This window comes from Anomaloglossus baeobatrachus, chromosome 2 (assembly GCF_048569485.1).
Source record: "Anomaloglossus baeobatrachus isolate aAnoBae1 chromosome 2, aAnoBae1.hap1, whole genome shotgun sequence".
Lineage (NCBI taxonomy): Eukaryota > Metazoa > Chordata > Amphibia > Anura > Aromobatidae > Anomaloglossus > Anomaloglossus baeobatrachus.
Genome location: NC_134354.1, coordinates 481147316 through 481167569, shown reverse-complemented (window position 1 = coordinate 481167569; position 20254 = coordinate 481147316). Strand labels below are relative to the sequence as shown.

Below are 20254 nucleotides of genomic sequence, written 5' to 3'. Positions count from 1 at the left end.
TTTCAATACCAATTCTTATTGAACCCTGAAATTTTATTTTGTGAGTCATGGATCTAACACCTTTTGTGAATTTTGCCATTAAGCTCCTTGTTAGAGAACAGCAAGTTGTGAAAAAAGTACTGAAACACTGAACAGTTGGACATGTGCAATCAAATGTTTTGGTAACCCTGGGATTAGTTACGTAAAGGCATGCCAGTGGGAGATGACCAGTGACGTATACAGTACATTGTGCTCCCAACCTCTTGGTTGATTTTCTCCATATCTAATTTTTACCCTTTTACTTGTGTTTCAGGGAAAGGTTCACTTGGAGCTCAGATTGAGTGAAGTTATTACAGACACTGGTGTTATCTGTCATAAGCTTGCTGTCCGGTAAGGAAATTCATGTGTCTAGATGGTGGTACTGTAATAAATGCAGAAGCATCTTTATCAAATACATCATTTTAATTGACTATAGACTGGCTATCATAATTATTGGGTGTTACTACAATAAACGGGGTCCTGGGGGTTCACATTGGAAATAAATGGCTTGCTATACACTTTTTACTCCTATGCATTTTTTATTTAGGAGCCTTTTTTTAATATCTCTGATTTTAGGATCTTGCTGCTATTCCATTTTTGGGGGGGGAAGGGGAATGTGTTAACTAGCCTCTACCTTATTAATCTTAAAATTTACAGACGTTATGGAAGCACAATGCTGTGGTCTAACAATCCTGTGCACCTGACACTTTCTATTCCCTAGTAGGTTTTTATGGCTTAACCACTTGCCATCATGAGGCATATATATTTTTGTCACCTGTCTTCACTTCTTCTATCAGTCGTCTCCCAAGCAGAACTACCCTTTAAGGTTAAGGAGAAATTCCACAACTGTTTCATAAAAGACCCTGTAGTGTGCATGGAACATCAGTGTTTACATTGTTACTGGCTTAAATAGTTGGAGGTTTTGTTTTTTTATTTAATTTACAGAATTGTTTTATTTATTTTTAATTTTTTAAACTACATAAGTGAAGTTCAGGTTTTCGGAGTTGTTTGCTGCGTTATGCTCCGATTCAGAGATTCACCCAGAAATGCTTTACCTTCCTGAAATAAAAGCAGATCCTTAGTCCCTCTCTGGCCAGTTTTGCAGCCAATATTCCTGGTCCTTCTTGCTCCTCTTACCTATTAAGATGCGGAGGCTGAGGAGGAAATAAGGAGATGCACGGCACCTAAGCAAGCCATACTTGTTCTTCTTCAGTTCAGTTTGGTCTCGGTCTCTGTCTCCCCCCCCCCTCTCTCTCCTTCATACTTACCGATCACCGGTGCGGCGCGGCCGTCAGACTACTCCTGCGGCTTCTCCTGTTTCTGAAAGTGCCGGCCTCTCATTACGCTCAACTCATATTCACTGCCTCCCCTGCCCACTGGCACCTATGATTAATTGCAGTCAGACGCTCCCCCACGCTGAGTGACAGCTGTCTCATTGCAACCAATCACAGCCGCCTGTAGAAGGGTCTATATAGTGCAATAAAATAAATAAATAAAAAAAAAACACTTGCGGTCCCCCCCCCCTCAAGATAAAGCCTCACAGCTTCTGGCTGGTATTCTCAGACTGGGGAGGCCTCTCATTTTTAGGATGCCCCCCAACTTAAAAATATCAGCCAGCAGCCGGCCGTAATTGCCACATCCATTAGATGCGACAGTCCCAAGACCTTACCCGGCTCATCCCAATTACCCTGGTGCGGTGGCAATCGGGGTAATAAGAAGTTAATGGCAGCCCATAGCTACCATGAAGTCCTAGGTTAATCATGGCAGGCGTCTATGAGACACCCCCCATGATTAATCTGTAAGTGAAAGTAAATAAACACATACACCCAAAAAAAAGACAAAAAAACACCCTCTTTGATCACTTTATTAACTCCCCAAACACCCCTCCAAGTCCGACATAATCCACACGAAGTCCCACGACATTTCCAGCTCTGCTACATCGTAAGCTCACAGCGAGCCGCTATAGAGCACAACCGCTCGCTGTGAGCTCCACGCAGCAACTGAAGTGAGTTGTGCTATCAACGGTGACGTCACTCAGGTTACCCGCGGCCACAGCTGAAGTCCCCAACCTGTGACGGCAAATCACCCAAGTGACTGAAGTGAGCCGCGCGATCAACCGTGCTGTCACTCAGGTGATTTCCGGTCCCAGGTGAGTCCTTCACCTGTGACCGCAAATCAGGCGGCGACACAGAGACAGAGCCGTGCGATGAGAATGATCTCGGGTGAAGCTCTGATGTCACAGCTGCGGGCCCCGCACTACTGCCTGTATCGTGGCACTGACCTCAGAGGTTCACCCTGGTTCATTCTCATCGCATGGCTGTCTGTCATGCAATCTATTCTCTCGATCTATTCTCTATCTATTCTACCTATCTTACCATATTTTATTTCTCCTTTAAAAATGCACACTGTCCAAAACGCAGCCCAAACACAGCGAAAGTGCAGTGAAAACACATTGAAAATGCATGCGTTGTTGCGTTGCGTTTTTTTTTGTGAAACGCAGTGTTTTCGTCTGCCAGAGGGTGTATTTTTGTTATCAAACCAGAACGCAGCATGCGGACATAGCCTATCTGATCAGTGTGCAAGTTGTTCAAACACTGCAAGGGGCTCACATTTGGGGTGATCACTGAGCAACCCGAGCACAGGGATGCTTGAGCGAGTGGTTTGAATACGCAAAGCACCCAAAACCCGAACTGTGGGGTGTTTTTTTTTTTTGTTTTCTGTTTTACAGTCTGTGTTTGATACGAACACCAAACCCCGAGCTCGCTCATCGTTTGTCATATTCTGGTAATATCTATTCCATTGAATGATTTACATAACACATACCAATTTCAATAGATAACTGTCTACTTAAAACTAATAAAAAAAGAAAAACTTCCTCCCTTCCCATGTGTTGCTTACTAATATGTTCTATTTATTGGGCCATTGCAGCCTAATAACTGATACAACGTTAATCTGCTCGAGTGTACTATCTTTAAAAATTGACGTAACTCGGAGGTAACGATGACATCTGTGTATATGGTAAATATTAAACCTAGTAAGTGATTCACAGCACGAACAATCACAAAGATCACTTGAGAGAATCACATTTCTCTGTGTTCCCTCTGACGTAAAGGGAAATTACAGATTTTATTCTTCTCCAATTTAGCCAAATGACAGCAAATGAGAAAAATGGACATTGTGTGATGGAGGTCTGATCTATATTTGGGCTGTGCTGTAATGTAGGCTATAAATATAATACTTATGTGCATTTAGAAGTAGCCTACATTAGTGCAGCATATGTAATTGTATTATCTAGTTGTATGCTCTTTGCACATTATTGTGTTATTGCATTTCAGCATGCGATCCTGCCATATGTGTCATATTGCTTTCCTTTTCTGAAGGCCAGATCTTTTGGATATAATAAGGACTCTAGTTGCTAAAACCGATGAAGCTGGGACCCAACACTTTTACGTGGTAGATTATTATTCTGCCATCTAAACTGTCATGTTATTTTTTAAGACCAAGTTTACACAACCCAATCTTACACTACACTAAACATATAGGCATACATAAGGAATGCGATCTCTATCCTTGAATGGATCTGATGTATGCCAAAGTGTCCTTTTGATATGAGCTGAAAATAGGACAATGTGCACATAGGTTAGTATAGTCAGAACTGTGCCATTGGGAAATAACTTCCCTGAGGCACAAAGATACCACCTCCTGGAGTTCCGTGTGCAGAAGGATTGGAGATACTCAACAAGATGAATGGAGATGTATTGGGATGTCCATGGATGAGTCTCCAACGATAATAATGTAGACTTTAAAGCATAACCATTGTTTTAAACTTTATTTCAAGGGGTTTTCCCACTAACAAAGTTAATTTTAATGAATAAATCTTAGAATAATAAGAAGTTGCACAATTAGATGTATTTAAAAAAAATGTTTCTGTGCTGTGAATAGATAATCTTGTGGACACTGCTCACAAAACGTTAGGGATATTTAGCTTTTGGGTGACATTTATGGAAAATGTAAGAAGTTCACGCAATAGTGATATTTTATCATAAATGTACATCATTTAAGTAGAAGCATGTCATGGTGATTTTCCTCATCTCAAACAATTTATTGAAACAAAAGCCAACAACACTGGTGGGTATACCCCCCAAAAAAGTCAGTGTCTCAATAACTTGTCATGTGACCTTGAGCTACAATTACAGCTTGACAACAATGTCTCATGCTGTTCACAAGTAGAGTTATTGTATGCTGAGGCATGGCATCCCACTCTTCTTGAAGGTTGGCCCTCAGGTCATTTAGGTTCTGGGGTACAGTGTAACAAGCCTCTACACAGTGTCTCAGCTGATTTCATAGGTTTTCTATGTGATTCACTTCTGGAGAACGTGCAGGCCACTCGATTTGAAGTACCCCAGTCCCCACCAGCCATTCCCTAAGGATGCAGCCTAGATGAGCTTTATTGTCGTCCATAAAGATGAATTTAAGCCTGTATTGTTCATGCAGGGGAACAATGACTGGATTAATGATGTTATTCTAGTAGTAAGGGCTTGTCACTTTACCATTCACAAAGTGTAGGTTAGTTCTCTATTGACTGGACACACCTGTCCACAATTTAATACCACCACCACCACCACCAAAGTCTTGTCTGTTGACAACAGTGGCTGATGCACAGCACTCTCCTTGATGTCTCGATCATCACTGGTGGCCATGATTTCTTTTTAACGTGAATAGAGTTTCATCAGTGAACAGCACTGTGGCCCACTGATCCCTCGTCTAGCATAGATCTACCTGGTGGTGTGGTGACGTACCCTTGCAGGTTGTCTAGCATGCAGACCTCGCTGATATAAACTGTCGACGTGACACTTGGTGCCCCTCACTTCCCTTAAATATTCCTGAAAGTTGTGGGGCATTCATCATCCGGTTCACAATAAAGCTGTCTTCAGTGTGGGATGTGACGTCCACTTCTATGCCTTTCTGTGACTCTTCCAGTCTCTCTGTATCTCTGTTGCAATCTGCTGATGACACTTTGTGACACTCTAAGCTTAGTGGCCACTTTTGTCTTAGAACATCCTGCTTGAAGCCTCGCAATGGTGAGGTACTGTTAATGAATTGTTATGTGTTGTCTTGGTCTCATGATATCAAAATGTGAACAGCATGATGAGGAGAACTGTTTAAATACCAATTCTAATTGAACCTCAAAATTTATGGGGTTATTCATGGATCAAACACCTGTTGTGAATTTTGCCGTGAGGCTCCTTGTTAGAGATCAGCAAGTTGTGGAAAAAGCACTGAAACATTGAACAGTTGGACATGTGCACTCAAAAGTTTAGAGAAGGCCACATTACGTTCACCTGAAAAGGTTAAAGTGCATTTTAGGATCATCCTGAAATTTAAACCAAAAGCCAAATATCCATAATAATAATAATAATAATTAATAATAATAATTTTATTGATTTATATAGCGCTATTAATTCCACAGCGCTTTACATACATTGACAACACTGTCCCCATTGGGGCTCACAATCTAGAGTCCCTATCTGTATGTCTTTGGATTGTGGGAGGAAACCGGAGTACCCGGAGGAAACCCACACAAACACGGGGAGAACATACAAACTCCTTGCAGATGGTGTCCTTGGTGGGATTTGAACCCAGGACCACAGCGCTGCAATGCTAACCACTGAGCCACCGTGCCGTCCATAACTTTTTGTGAGTAGTATTTGTGTCCCTGTTATGTACTGTATAAGGCTATGTGTGCACGCTGAGTATTTGGTTGCATACATTTCAGCACCAAATCTGCATCACTTTGTAGAAAAAAAGTGGCTTTTTGACACTTTTTTTTTTTTTTTTTTTTATAACAAAACCACACTGAAAACGGATCAATAAACGTGATAAAAACGTATTGTGTGCACATAGCCTAGTGGATGTTTCTGACCATACAGGGACATGGTCTAATCATATATAACAATCAATAAACCTTTCTCGTGATTCAATCCATTAAACGTCAGCAGTCAAATAATATTCATATATAGTAAGTTAGATTATAACATATGCTAATTCATCTGCTCTAATAGGTAAAATGTGTAATGTTATTAAAAAGAACATCCCACACACACATTCTGAATTGGCTTGTTTAGGGACAGATTTTTTTCAGTGTCTCAATGTATAAGTTATTCTCTTGGTATAATTATTAGTCAGCAGTCTATTATGAATGGAGTATCCGGTCTGCCCCCAGATGCTTGGTTATGTTGAGTTTCATTCTGCTGGATTCTTTCCTACACTAGAAAATGAGTTGCTCCCCGGAATCTAGCAGCAGTTTATCTTTGTCTAGATTTCAGCTAACAGATATTTCAACTATATGCCTAGCTTAAATGGTTTGTGCTATTTTGGACATTATGGCATATCCAACCTCTGGGCCTTCCTTCTGTGTTGAGAAGGGAGCTGCATCGTGCATTTTCTGGAATGTAGAGGAAGCCGTGCATGTCCTGGCTCTCCCTGTTGAAGGAAATGGGAGTTCTTAATATTGCCAAATTATAAATGCTTTTGTCAATTTTTAGAATTATTACTTTGGACTTACTATACAAAAGGTTGAAGAGAGGCATACATGCACAGCCATTTCTTCACTAATCGTTGTGTGCAACTTCCCCGATTTGAAGGTTATATGCTACTTCATCTATCGGACAGTCTTTGCCTGTGCTTGTCATTGCAGCGCTATATTTCTAGCTTTGGTCCCTGTATTAACTTTTGAGGCTTTTAAGAGGCTTTAAAGGGACAACTAGTCGTTATGTGGAGTACCGTTTTTATTATTTGCTTCGCTTGTTGACCAGTTCTACTCACCCCCACTTTCTAACCAGCTACGATGCTGAGTTTACCCCTGAGCCCTGTTTCTTCTCATACCTGGTTGCTCTGTCTGCATGTGTCTGCTCTGAATTGAGGGAAGCAGAAGGCGTTTATGCTGTTTCATTGGTCATAGATATACTGTTCTGCTCTTTGACTAAACCATATCACCAACAACTTTTGGCATAATAATTAATGGAAACAATACATGCCTCATGGTTTCTTGTTCCATTTGCTATAAGTAAGAAAGTAACAGCAACTAACAGATGAAATGGAGTACTAATAAAGAATATTTATACACATCAAAAATCTAGTCTTTTATTCTACTAAATAGCACAATACTAATACACAATGAAACTAACAATAACCTAACAATATATCCCATCCACGTTACTTAAAACACACGCACGCGCGCACACACACACAATAAAACAGTCTACCCCACCTAACACTAGCTGTCCATAGATTGAGATCAAGGTGTTAATAGCAGTTTAGCAAGAAGGGTTAAGGATAAAAGGGGTTAATAGCAATGCAGAGATAATATATGGCAACAGGGGGTAAGGATAATGCAGAGAAAGGTTAGGGTTTGGTCAAGGGGGATTTATGCAGTTGTCCCACAGTTACTAAGGCTGATTTCTCACATCCGGTTTTTGCTGTGCGGCACAATCCGGCTCTTTACAGAAAAAAACGCAACCGTTTTGGTTTTTTTTTTGCCGCTGGTTGCGTTTTTTCCGCATAGACTTTCATTAGTGCCGGATTGTGCCGCATGGCCTTGCGTTCGGTCCGGTTTTTGCTGGATGCGGCATTTTTAGCCCATGCGGTGGCCGGATGGAACGTTGCCTGGCATGTTTTTTTGTCTGGCAAAAATAACCACATCGCGCCGCATCCGGCCGATGCGGCGCTTTTTCCAATGCATGCCTATGGACGCCGGATGCGGCAAAAAAACGCATCCGGCCGGCGCATGCGGTTTTTTTGCACTGCGCATGCTCAGTGGCATGCCGCAACCGGCAAGGACCGGACGGGCCGCATGTAAAAACTTATGCAAAGGATGCGGTTTTTTTTTGCCGCATCCATTGCATAGGTTTTAGAGCCGGATTTAGCCGCACTGCTAAAACCGGATGTGTGAAGGCAGCCTTAGCCCAGTATACTCATTGTGATGCCAGTAGACAAAGAGAGATTTGTCCTCCAGCAGAAACTGGGCATGTCCAGTATTAGGTGTTGGGAATGTTCCCCACCAACTGAACTAAGGTTCACTCCACCTGTCCTGGCTGATCCTGTTTTCAGGAGATGGACAATTGTCCATCTGCTTTTGACTGGACATTCCTTTATCAAGGCAAAACCTTCTCCCAGCCTTTGCTACTGATAGATTTATTTGTATATACATTTGGTATATATCTATCCATAATCCTGGGCGCTCCACCTACATTACCTAACTGAAATTCAACACTACTACCTAGTAATAGTATTCATTACTAATGGTATGCAGCACGAATAACGTAACATAAAATAGCACAGAGCATGGCTTATAATAACACAGTAATAACATTTGCATAGCAATAAGGTAACCAGGTGGTATTGCTATAGAAACAGGGTCAAAACATAGCAACCAGCACTTGATGCTCAATCTTGGACACTTCGGAACATAACAATGGAATTTAGATAGCATAAGTCCTTAATTTTTGCTAGATGTTGGCAGCCCATTTTTAACCCTTTTGCATATTATATTGCCTCTAGTTTTATAAATTCTAAGGTTTTTTTATTATCATTCTTTTCTGCTAACATTCATTTTGCATTTGATTCATAAATTAGGAAACAGCATTGCTAAGGTAACAGTTAGGTGCGTATGGCTGGAATAAATGTAATTAATTGTACATTCAGTACATCAGATTTCAGTTCCAATTCCCCACTTTTTGTTCTGGTTTCCATTTCTATTCATGTGTGTGTATGAAGCACAGCTCGCATAGACTGGTGAGTCATCCAGAGATTGCCAGGCTGACGGAAGGTACCTGCTGCTTCCAGCTCCACCGATGCCGAATTACTTATTCTTCTAGAAGTGTAATGTTCAGAATGCTGCACGGCTCCTGATCTCTCTTAAGGGTCCTTAATGACAGCTCCAGTCTAACAGCTCTGACAGAAGAGGTGACGTAGAGTGAGCAGACATGAATCACCGTTCACTACCTATTACTGCGTACAGTATTACGAGACTGTACAAACTGGCGTATAAGACGTGCCTTACTTATCTATATTTGTCTGAAATAAATTTCAGCATTGTGATGGTGCAAAAAAAAATCACTTTTAAAGTATAGTTTTGGATCCTTTTAAAAAAAAAAATAAATAAAAGAAGAGCAAAAATGCATAATCCAGCGGATGATAGGTGTATTCACAAAATTCTTTCTTTAGTTAAAAAACAAATACTTTCTTACCGTAATCACTGTTTAAAATCCATCATTCCACTATGTAGGGCAAGTATAACGGGGGATAGTCACACCGGACTACGCGTTTCATTGTTTCTTCACGCCTCCATCATGGTCTAATTTTATTTATTTTTTATTTTTTTTTAAAAATAGGGCTGACCATATATACCCACATATACGGTAATTAAATACTGTATATTCTGACTTTAAAACTGTTCCTAACCTCAGCTCAGTTTAATACTACAATAACAGACGTACCGTGTAAAAATTGAAAGAAAAAAAAAAAAGCATTCCTTCAAAATAAAACTTTCATTTATCCCCCTTCTAATGGGAATAAATTAAGGTCTTGTTTATAGTTTGATTAGGAAACCGACCACCAATGCTTTCCAGTTTATAATCCCTGTCCTTAAAGGGAACCTGTCAGGTGCAATATGCACCCAGAACCACGAGCAGTTCTGGGTGCATATTCCTAATCCCTGCCTAACAGTCCCAGCGTATAGTAACATAGATAAAGAGATCATTAAAAACAAAAGTATTTCTAAAGATCCTTTATGATATGCTAGTGAGGCCAGGGACTAGTCACAAGGGCATTATTTCTCTTGGCTAGTTGGCCCACATAGCATGCTAGCAAGCCCACAGGGGTGTGCTAACATAATGAATGTGCAGCGTCAGAGGCATGGTCGCTCTCACCTCTCTGCTGCCAACGCTGGTTTTCGGCTCGGTGTGCTTGATCAGAAGTCACCGGACTTGCGGTCATCCACACCATGAAGCCAGGTGTACGCATCCCTGCTTCAAACTGGTGTAGTGTGCATGAGCGGAAGTCCAGGAACTTCTGATCAATGCACTCTGAGCCGAACACCAGCGGGGGCAGCAGAGGTTAGAGCGACCATGCCTCTGATGCTGTGCATTCATTAGCATATTACTACGCCCACAGGGGTGTGCTTACATGCTAAGAGGCCCGACTAGCCAAGGGAAATAATATCCTTGTGACTAGTCGCTGGCCTCATTAGCATATCACAAAGGGTCTTTAGAAATACTTTTTCTAAAGATCCCTTTATCTATGCTACTATATGCCAGGACTGTTAGGCAGGGATTAGGAATATACATCAAGAACCTCTCTTGGCTCTGGGTGCACATTGCACCTCCATAGCCAGCTAGGATTAGGAGGTAACACCATGTTCCTCAGTACCTAGCCAGCTTCAAAACTATTCTTACAAGTTCAATAGAAAAGTGCTTATCCAGCAGCGGTGTTTTCTCCAAGGCCATAGCTATAAACAAGTGTTTCTAGTTCAAGAATGGCTGAACAAATTAATAAGCAGTAAATTGCAATATTGCTTGTATTTCTAAGCACTGTCTGAGAATATCTACCGTATTTATGACGATGGGAATAACTCTTTAATGATTAGTGTATACGTTTTTCTGATGCAATTCACTCAGTCTTTTAGTAAACGTGGCCAAGAATGAATTTTCCCTTAGTGAGGAACTCATGCATTTTGATGGAGTGCCCCGTTTTCAGTTACAGTGTACCTATTGTTAAACTTTGTAATCTATCTTATTAATGGGAAGTGGTATCTGCCTTCAGGCTCAGTAAATATTTAAATCTTGCAGTAATATAGTATATAGGAGATGGAGAGGAGCAGCAGCCTTCTCTTACTTCCGCTCACCCTCCCTACACATAAAGAATGCGGGAGAGAGAGAGAGCGCTAAAGGTGGGAGAAACTCAGCTGATATGATATGCTGTGTACAGCTCTGTGATGTCTGGGCTACCAGAAACAACAAGAAAGTATTGGCAAATGTCACGCCAGTAAAAATCCTGTCTTCTTATAAAGCATCCAAGATATGTAAGATACAGTACAGACCAAAAGTTTGGACACACCTCATTCAAAGAGTTTTCTTTATTTTCATGACTCTGAAAATTGTAGATTCACATTGAAGGCATCAAAACTATGAATTAAAACATGTGGAATGAAATACTTAACAAAAAAGTGTGAAACAACTGAAAATGTCTTATATTCTAGATTCTTAAAGTAGCCACCTTTTGCTTTGATTACTGCTTTGCACACTCTTGGTATTCTCTTGATTAGCTTCAAGAGGTAGTCACCGGAAATGGTTTTCACTTCACAGGTGTGCCCTGTCAGGTTTAATAAGTGGGATTTCTTGCCTTATAAATGGGGTTGGGACCATGAGTTGTGTTGTGCAGAAGTCTGGTAGATACACAGCTGATAGTCCTACTGAATAGCCTGTTAGAATTTGTATTATGGCAAGAAAAAAAGCCGCTAAATAAGGCTAGGTTCACACACTGCGTTTTTTTGACGCTGCGTTTTTGTGCGTTTTTTGCGGCAAAAAATGCACAAAAACGCACTCGCGGCAAAAAAAGTGCGTTTTGCCGCGATTTGGTGCGTTTTTGCTGCGTTTTGCTGCGTTTTTGCTCACTGCGTCTTTATGCATTTTTTATCAGTGAACAATGCCATTAAAGATTGTTGAAAAAAAAAAGGTCTGATGTCATTTCCTTCTTCAATATGTTCTTCATTCTCCACTAGTGTATGCAGGAGAGCAGACAGCTGCAGAACTACAAGGCTCAGCATCCTCCATCCAGGACTGTATGCAGGAGTTTTTTGCCCCCCCAAAAAATGACGTGGGCTTCGCCATATTTTTGTTTGCTAGCCAGGTACAGCAGGCAGGTACGGGCTGCCCCCAATCCCCAGCTGCCTATTTTTACCCGGCTGGGAACCAAAAATATAGGGAAGCACTTATTTTTTTATTTCATGAATTTCATGAAATAATTAAAAAAAAAAAATGACGTGGGCTTTGCCCAATTTTTGAGTCCAGCCAGGTACAACTAGGCAGCTGGGGATTGGAATCCACAGTGCAGGGTGCCCATGCTTTCTGGGCCCCCCCCTGCTGCGAATTGCAGTCCGCAGCCACCCCAGAAAATGGCGCTTTCATAGAAGCGCCATCTTCTGGCGCTGTATCCAACGCTTCCAGCTGCCCTGGTGACGGGTGGCTCGCTGGGTAATAATGGGGTTAGGGCTAGCTGTATATTATCAGCTGGCCCTAAGCCCGAAATTCATGGTGTCACGCCAATATTAGACATGGCCACCATGAATTTCTAGTAAAGATAAAAAAAAAAACACAGAAAAATATTTTTCTTAGAAATAAAACACTACACAAATAGTGACTCCATCTTTATTGAAATAAAGAACCACCCTCCGCAGTAATCCTGGGTCAAGGGTCCGCGCCGTCCAATCCAGATCCAATACCATGTGATCGGTTTGCTGGAAGGCAAAGCGAGCAGTTGATGTGTCAGGTTCAAGGATGTGAATCGCATCACACATCAGCTGATTGTATAAAAGCCGTTTATACAATCAGCTGATGCATCAGTGTAAAAAAAAAAATACTCATGTGCTGATTACCGGCAGCTCCTGGAGCAGAGTCTGATCCCGTCCGATCGCTGCAGGAGCTGCCGGTAATCAGAGATGAAGTCTCCTGACGGCATCCGCTGACAGGTTAAGCCGGCCGGGCGCCGGCGTCACCGCGAGACTTACGATCAGCTGATGCGTCAGGTGACCGCATTAGGTGATCAGCGCCAGGTCCTGCAGATATCGGAGGTGTCCCGGCCGTCTGCAAACAGCCGGAGCGGCGGTACCGGGAGAGGAGCTGGGAGCGGACATGGTACCGGGAGTCTGCAGACACGTGAGTATGACATTTTTTTTTCTACTGTTCCCTTTTGTTTTCGCAGCTGCCTCCACCTCCCGCCCAGACATGGCGCCGCACGGGAGCTGACATGCACAGGACGGGAGGTGGACGCAGCGGTGATGTTACCGGGAGGATTCACGCTTCTGTATTTATTGACAGAAGGAATCCTCTTCCTGTACATGTCACTTTACTACCCACCCCTTGCGTTTATAGCTGCGTTTTTAGTAATAAAAACGCACTAAAACGCAGCTATATTTGCAATTTGCTGTTTTCATTGCATTTTTGAACATCTCATTGAACTCAATGGGTGGAAAACGCATTGAAAAACGCAAAAATAATTGACATGCTGCGTTTTTGTGGGCACCACAAAAACGCAGCTAAAAAAAAACGCTGTGTGCAGACAGCAAAAATGAAAACTCATAGACTTTGCTGGGGAAGCAAAGTCATGCAGTTTTCTGAGCAAAAACGCACCCGAAAAACGCCCCGAAAAACGCCGCGAAAAACGCACTGTGTGAACTTACCCTAAAGAAAAACAAGTGGCCATCATTACTTTAAGAAATGAAGTTTAGTCAGTCTGAAAAATTAGGAAAACTTTGAAAGTGTCCCCAAGTGCAGTGGCAAAAACCATCAAACGCTACAAAGAAACTGGCTCACATGAGGACCGCCCCAGGAAAGGAAGACCAATAGTCACCTCTGCTGCTGAAGATAAGATTATCCAACTCACCAGCATCAGAAATGGCAGGTTAACAGCAGCTCAGATTAGAGACCAGGTCAATGCCACACAGAGTTCCAGCAGCAGACACATCTCTAGAACAACTGTTAAGAGGAGACTTTGTGCAGCAGGCCTTTATGGTAAAATAGCTGCTAGGAAACCACTGCTAAGGACAGGCAACAAGCAGAAGAGACTTGTTTGGGCTAAAGAACACAAGGAATGGACATTAGACCAGTGGAAATCTGTGCTTTGGTCTGATGAGTCCAAATTTGAGATCTCTGGATCCAAGCACCGTGTCTTTGTGCGACACAGTAAAGGTGAACGGATGGACTCTACATGGCTGGTTCCCACCGTGAAGCATGGAGGAGGAGGTGTGATGGTGTGGGGGTGCTTTGCTGGTGACACTGTTGGGGATTTATTCAAAATTCAGCATGGCTACCACAGCATCTTGCAGCGGCATGCTATTCCATCCGATTTGCGTTTAGGTGGACCATAATTTATTTTTCAACAGGACAATGACCCCAAACACACCTCCAGGCTGTGTAAGGGCTATTTGACTAAGAAGGAGAGTGATGGGGTGCTACGCCAGATGACCTGGCTTCCACAGTCACCAGACTTGAACCCAATCGAGATGGTTTGGGGTGAGCTGGACCGCAGAGTGAAGGCAAAAGGGCCAACAAGTGCTAAGCATCTCTGGGAACTCCTTCAAGACTGTTTCCGGTGACTGCCTCTTGAAGCTCATCAAGAGAATGCCAAGAGTGTGCAAAGTAGTAATCAAAGCAAAAGGTGGCTACTTTGAAGAACCTAGAATCTAAGCCATATTTTCAGTTGTTTCACACTTTTTTGTTAAGTATTTCATTCCACATGTGTTAATTCATAGTTATGATGCCTTCAATGTAAATCTACAATTTTCAGAGTCATGAAAATAAAGAAAACTCTTTTGAATGAGGTGTGTCCAAACATTTGGTCTGTACTGTATATAAAGGAGCCATTCAATAAATTGGAAAAGAAATACCCCAAAAATGAGGATTCAGCACACATTTTGGACAATTTTGCATCTTCTATTAGTAGTGGGTTCTAGATTCCGAATATAGGATTAGATTAATTGCTGGACGCTAATGAAGCTGTTTTTGTACCAGAAATGTCTTACTATTGGTTGCGTATATAGGGTGTGATTATATATAAGGTAGAAACAAGCCACTCTTTGTTGCCTGTGTATGGACAATGTATCCAGGACATATTTTATTGTGTTCAATGAAAACTACAAACTTGCTGTTGTTTTCACAATCTACGAGCTTTGTACTAGTAAAAAGGGAAATATCTACAGGCAAATAAAAAGTGCGTTTGTATGGTCATAAGATGGCATCTCTAATTTCCATCCTGTCACAGAAGCTTTTGTTCTTCCCCACGTAGCCTATAATTGTCAAGTCAGCTTTCTGAAGCATGACCAGAACTTTTCTCAGACTCTTTTCCCACTGTTAATTGCCAAAACAAACCTTCCATGTGATCGCCATATGTTTTCAATGATCTCCTTTTCAGCTTTGTTTTTTTCCATTTATGTCTGTGGTTTATCAGCTTCCTGACATATGTACATTATGATATGCTGGATAGATTGTTAGGTTGAAATATTAAATAACTTCCTAGTTAGAGAGGTAGGTGGAGCAGACAAATCGCATCTGCGGCTCATGTTCAGACCAGAACACGACGCATAACCCATCCGTTCAGGAACACAGTATTCGTGTCCTGACTGATCAAAAGGAATTGCAAGGGAAGAAAGCAGTATATACGAAGGGTGGCCTCCATGTCCCACTTCTAGATGCACATATAGAAGCATCTCGGGTTATAAAACCCAATGGAAAAAAGGACACCCATGGGTCATGGTTATAAATTTGTGGAGTGCCCATTAAACATACATTGTGTGCACAAAAATAATAGGGCACCAACACATTATACAGGAGCTTATAGGACATTTCATTCTAAATCAAAAGGCATAGATATATAGTTGATTTTCCACTTTTCGAATACCACTTCCAATCTTCAGAAACTCATGTTGGATGAAAGGGCTTAAAGGAAACCAATCACCAGGATTTTCGCATATAACCTAAAGCCAGTGCTATACTGGCACTATCAGGCTGAGTCTATACATACCTGTAGTGGTCAGCTCAGATGTTTAGGTTTTCAAATCTAAGAAAGTGAAGTTTGTAAAATCAGCAGCTTCTTGAGTGACAGTTGCACTGGAGCAAATCATATATTCATAGTTATCCCCTCCCCCTGTTATAATTAGCATAAGCATTATACAAACAACACACTTTGTCTAGCAGGACCTGTGGTGGTCATACCCATGTGACCAGAAGGGCGGGGCTTCAGCCACCAAAGCTAGATGCCAGGTCACATGGGTATGACCGCACACAGGTCCTTCCACGGACACAGTGAGTCATTTGTATAATACTTATGCTAATACTAACAAAGGGAGAGGATAACTATGAATATATTTGCTCCAGTGCAACTATCACTCAAGAAGCAGCTAATTTTATAAACTTCACTTTCTTGGATTTCAAAACCTAAACATCCGAGCTGACCACTACAGGTATGTATAGAATCAGCCTGATAGTGCCAGTATAGCACTGGCTTTAGCTTATATATGAAAATCCTGCTGATTGGTTCCCTTTAACTCTCAGTCTCATTCTACTTTACCATAAACATGCATATCGGGGTTGTAGACAGGGTTGTGTTTGTGCTGGTTAATTAAGCTCTTCCACTCCAAACTTTCCCAGCCATGCCTTTATGGTCCTTGCTTTCAGTGCTACAGCGCAGTAATGCCGAATCAGAAAATGACCTTTCCGAATCGGTTTCCACAAAGTTTTAATGCATAGAATTGCCCAAAAGGTCTTTGTATGCTGAAGCATTAGGATTTTCCTTCATTGGAACTAAGATCCGAGTCATTTAGCCAGGCAAGTAATGTTCATCTGGCATTTAAAAGACCAAGACTCATCCATTAGGCTGCCAGAGAGAGAAGACTGACTTGTCACCCCAAAGAACACCTCCGGGTGGTGTGCTTTAGGGTATGTGCGCACGTTGCTTTTTACCTGCTTTTTACCTGCTTTTTTGCTGCTTTTTCTTCTGCGCTGTTTAATGCCAAAATGGATGTGTTCTTCTATTCAAGCAAAGTCTATGGGAATTTGGGTTTCTTGTTCACACTGTTGTTCAAAATGCTGCCTTTTTGTGGCAGAACTTTGGTCAAAAACTCAGCTTTGCAGTGCAAAACCCAAATGGCAAAAACAATTGACATGTTGCTTCTTTGAAAAGCTGAGTTTTTGACCAAAGTTCTGCCTCAAAAAGGCAGCATTTTGAACAACATAGTGTGAACAAGAAACCCAAATTCCCATAGACTTTGCTTGAATAGAAGAACACATCCATTTTGTCATTAAACAGCGCAGAAGAAAAAGCAGCAAAAAAGCAGGTAAAAAGCAGGTAAAAAGCAACGTGCGCACATACCCTTACACCACTCTATTGTGCTTGGTAATGTTATAATTACATACAGCTGCACTGCTTTGGAAACCAATGCTATGAAGCTCCCTCCACACAATTTTTGTGTAGATGTCATTGCCAGAGATTGTGCACTCTGCAATCTTTGAGTCCGCACTTAATCTCAGAGTATTTTGGAGTGAAGAAATTTAATGAACTGACTTTTACAATGGTGGCATCCTATTACAATACCATTTGTAAATTTACTAGCAACAGATTGCAAAGCTAGAAGCTGGATTTTATACAAATATGTTAATTGGACTGAAAAACAATCCTGGCAAATCTGTATCCTCTTAAATCCAAATGGGCAACATTAAAATTTCTCAAAATTACCAACCTGTACATTGGTACTATGTTTTGATACAGCTCACATAGGACATAAATTAAAAAAAAGGCAGAAAACTAAATAGCCTTACCAACACCAGGTCAGATACCAATGCACTAGCAGCATGCAGCAGATCCCCATGATAAAGGCTAGTGCTTTGGTAATCTGACCTGGTGTTGGTATGGCGGTTTCTTTTCTTGTGAGATTACTATGCTTTGATATGCAGCACTACTAGGAACAGCACATATAAAATTGCACAATAATGATACCTTTATATTAGTATTAACAAGAGATGAGGACCTAGTGTTCCATGTTTTGTGACGTGCTTTTCAAAAGTACAGATTGGTGCTAGAATGTAATTCGATCAGTTTTATTTTACATATTCATGCAAATATTCAGCTCTGTGCGCATGAAAAATGACGTTTTAGTCATAGCATTGTCGCAAAACGGAGAAATATAAAATGATTCAACCTGATGCAATGTCCGCATTAACTCCTGTAACCCAAATGTATATCAAAACTATTGCATCCAAAGAAATATATATCAAAAAAAATCAAATCTTTATTTTTATATAGCGCTAACATATTCCGCAGCGCTTTACATACATCAGGAACGCTGTCCCCATTGGGGCTCACAATCTAGAGTCCCTATCTGTATGTCTTTTGGAGTGTGGGAGGAAACCGGAGAACCCGGAGGAAACCCACGCAAACACGGGGAGAACATACAAACTCCTTGCAGATGGTGTCCCTGGTGGGATTTGAACCCAGGACCCCAGCGCTGCAAGACTGCAGTGCTAACCACTAAGCCACCGTGCCGCCATATATATATATATATATATATAACAAATAACACACACACACACACTACAGACCAGAAGTTGGGACACACATTCTCACTCAAAGAGTTTTCTTTATTTTCATGAGTCTGAAAATTGTGGATTCACATTGAAGGCATCAAAACTATGAATTAACACGTGTGGAATGAAATACTTAATAAAAAAGTGTGAAACAACTGAAAATGTCTTATATTCTAGGTTTTTCAAAATAGCCACCTTTTGCTTTGATTACTTTGAAAGTGTCCCCAAGTTCAGTGGCAAAAACCATCAAACGCTACAAAGAAACTGGCTCACATGAGGACCGCTCCAGGAAAGGAAGACCAAGAGTCACCTCTGCTGCGGAGGATAAGTTTATCCGAGTCACCAGCCTCAGAAATCGCAGGTTAACAGCAGCTCAGATTAGAGACCAGGTCAATGCCACACAGAGTTCTAGCAGCAGACATATCTCTAGAACAACTGTTAAGAGGAGACTTTGTGCAGCAGGCCTTCATGGTAAAATAGCTGCTAGGAAACCACTTCTAAGGACAGGCAACAAGCAGAGGAGACTTGTTTGGGCTAAAGATCACAAGGAATCGACATTAGACCAGTGGAAATCTGTGCTTTGGTCTGATGAGTCCAAATTTGAGATCTTTGGATCCAAGCACCGTGTCTTTGTGTGATGCAGAAAAGGTGAACGGATGGACTCTACATGCCTGGTTCCCACCGTGAAGCATGGAGGAGGAGGTGTTATGGTGTGGGGGTGATTTTGCTGGTGACACTGTTGGGGATTTATTCAAAATTGAAGGCAAACTGAACCAGCATGGCTACGACAGCATCTTGCAGCAGCATGCTACTTCATCCGGTTTGCGTTTAGTTGGACCATCATTTATTTTTCAACAGGACAATGACCCCAAACACACCTCCAGGCTGTGTAAGGGCTATTTAACTAAAGGGGGCTTTACATGCAGCGACATAGCTAGCGATGTCACTCGTGAAAGCACCCGCCCCCGTCGTTTGTGCTTCACAGACAAATTGATGTTCGTGGCGCACAATATCGCTAGCACCCGTCACACGTACTTACCTTCCTAGCGACATTGCTGTGGGCAGAGAACAACCTCTTCGTTAAGGGAGAGGTTTGTGCGCTGTCACAGCGACGTCACACAGCGGCCGACCAATAGAAGCGGAGGGGCGGAGAGAAGCCGCATTAACGACACGCCCACCTCTTGCCGGAGGACGCAGGAAAGCTGTTGTTCGTCTCTCCCGGGGTGTCACACGTAGCGATGTGTACTGCCTCAGGAACGACGAACAACCTACGTCTACAACGACCAACGAGATTTTGAAAATGAACGACGTGTCAACGATCAACGGTTAGGTGAGTATTTTTGATCGTTAACACTCGCTCGGAGAAGTTACACGCAATGACGTCACTAATGACGCCGGATGTGCGTCACGAAATCCGTGACCCTGACGACTTATTGTTAGATATGTCGTTGCGTGTAACGGGGCCTTTAGACGGAGAGTGATGGGGTGCTATGCCAGATGATCTGGCCTCCATAGTCACCAGACCTGAACCCAATCGAGATGGTTTGGGGTGAGCTGGACGAAGAGTGAAGGCAAAAGGGCCAACAAGTGCCTAGCATCTCTGGGAATTCCTTCAAGACTGTTGGAAGACCATTTCTGGTGACTACCTCTTGAAGCTCATCAAGAGAATGTCAAGAGTGTGCAAAGCAAAAGGTGGCTTCTTTGAAGAACCTAGAATATAAGACATATTTTCAGTTGTATCACACTTTTTTGTTAAGTATTTCATTCCACATGTGTTGATTCATAATTTTGATACCTTCAATGTGAAACTACAATTTTCAGAGTCATGAAAAGAAAGAAAACACTTTGAATGAGAAGATGTGTCCAAACTTTTGGTCTGTAAT

At 41.9% G+C, this 20254-nt stretch overlaps 1 protein-coding gene across 1 annotated transcript in view; it reads left to right on the top strand.

Annotated features, from left to right (window-relative positions):
- The window catches only part of RASA3 (RAS p21 protein activator 3), a 390943-nt gene that overhangs the window by 227777 nt on the left and 142912 nt on the right, over positions 1–20254 (top strand). The window contains exon 5 of the mRNA XM_075336422.1: positions 293–369. Within this exon, the coding sequence (XP_075192537.1) occupies positions 293–369 (77 nt within the window). The remainder of the gene's footprint in view (positions 1–292; positions 370–20254) is intronic.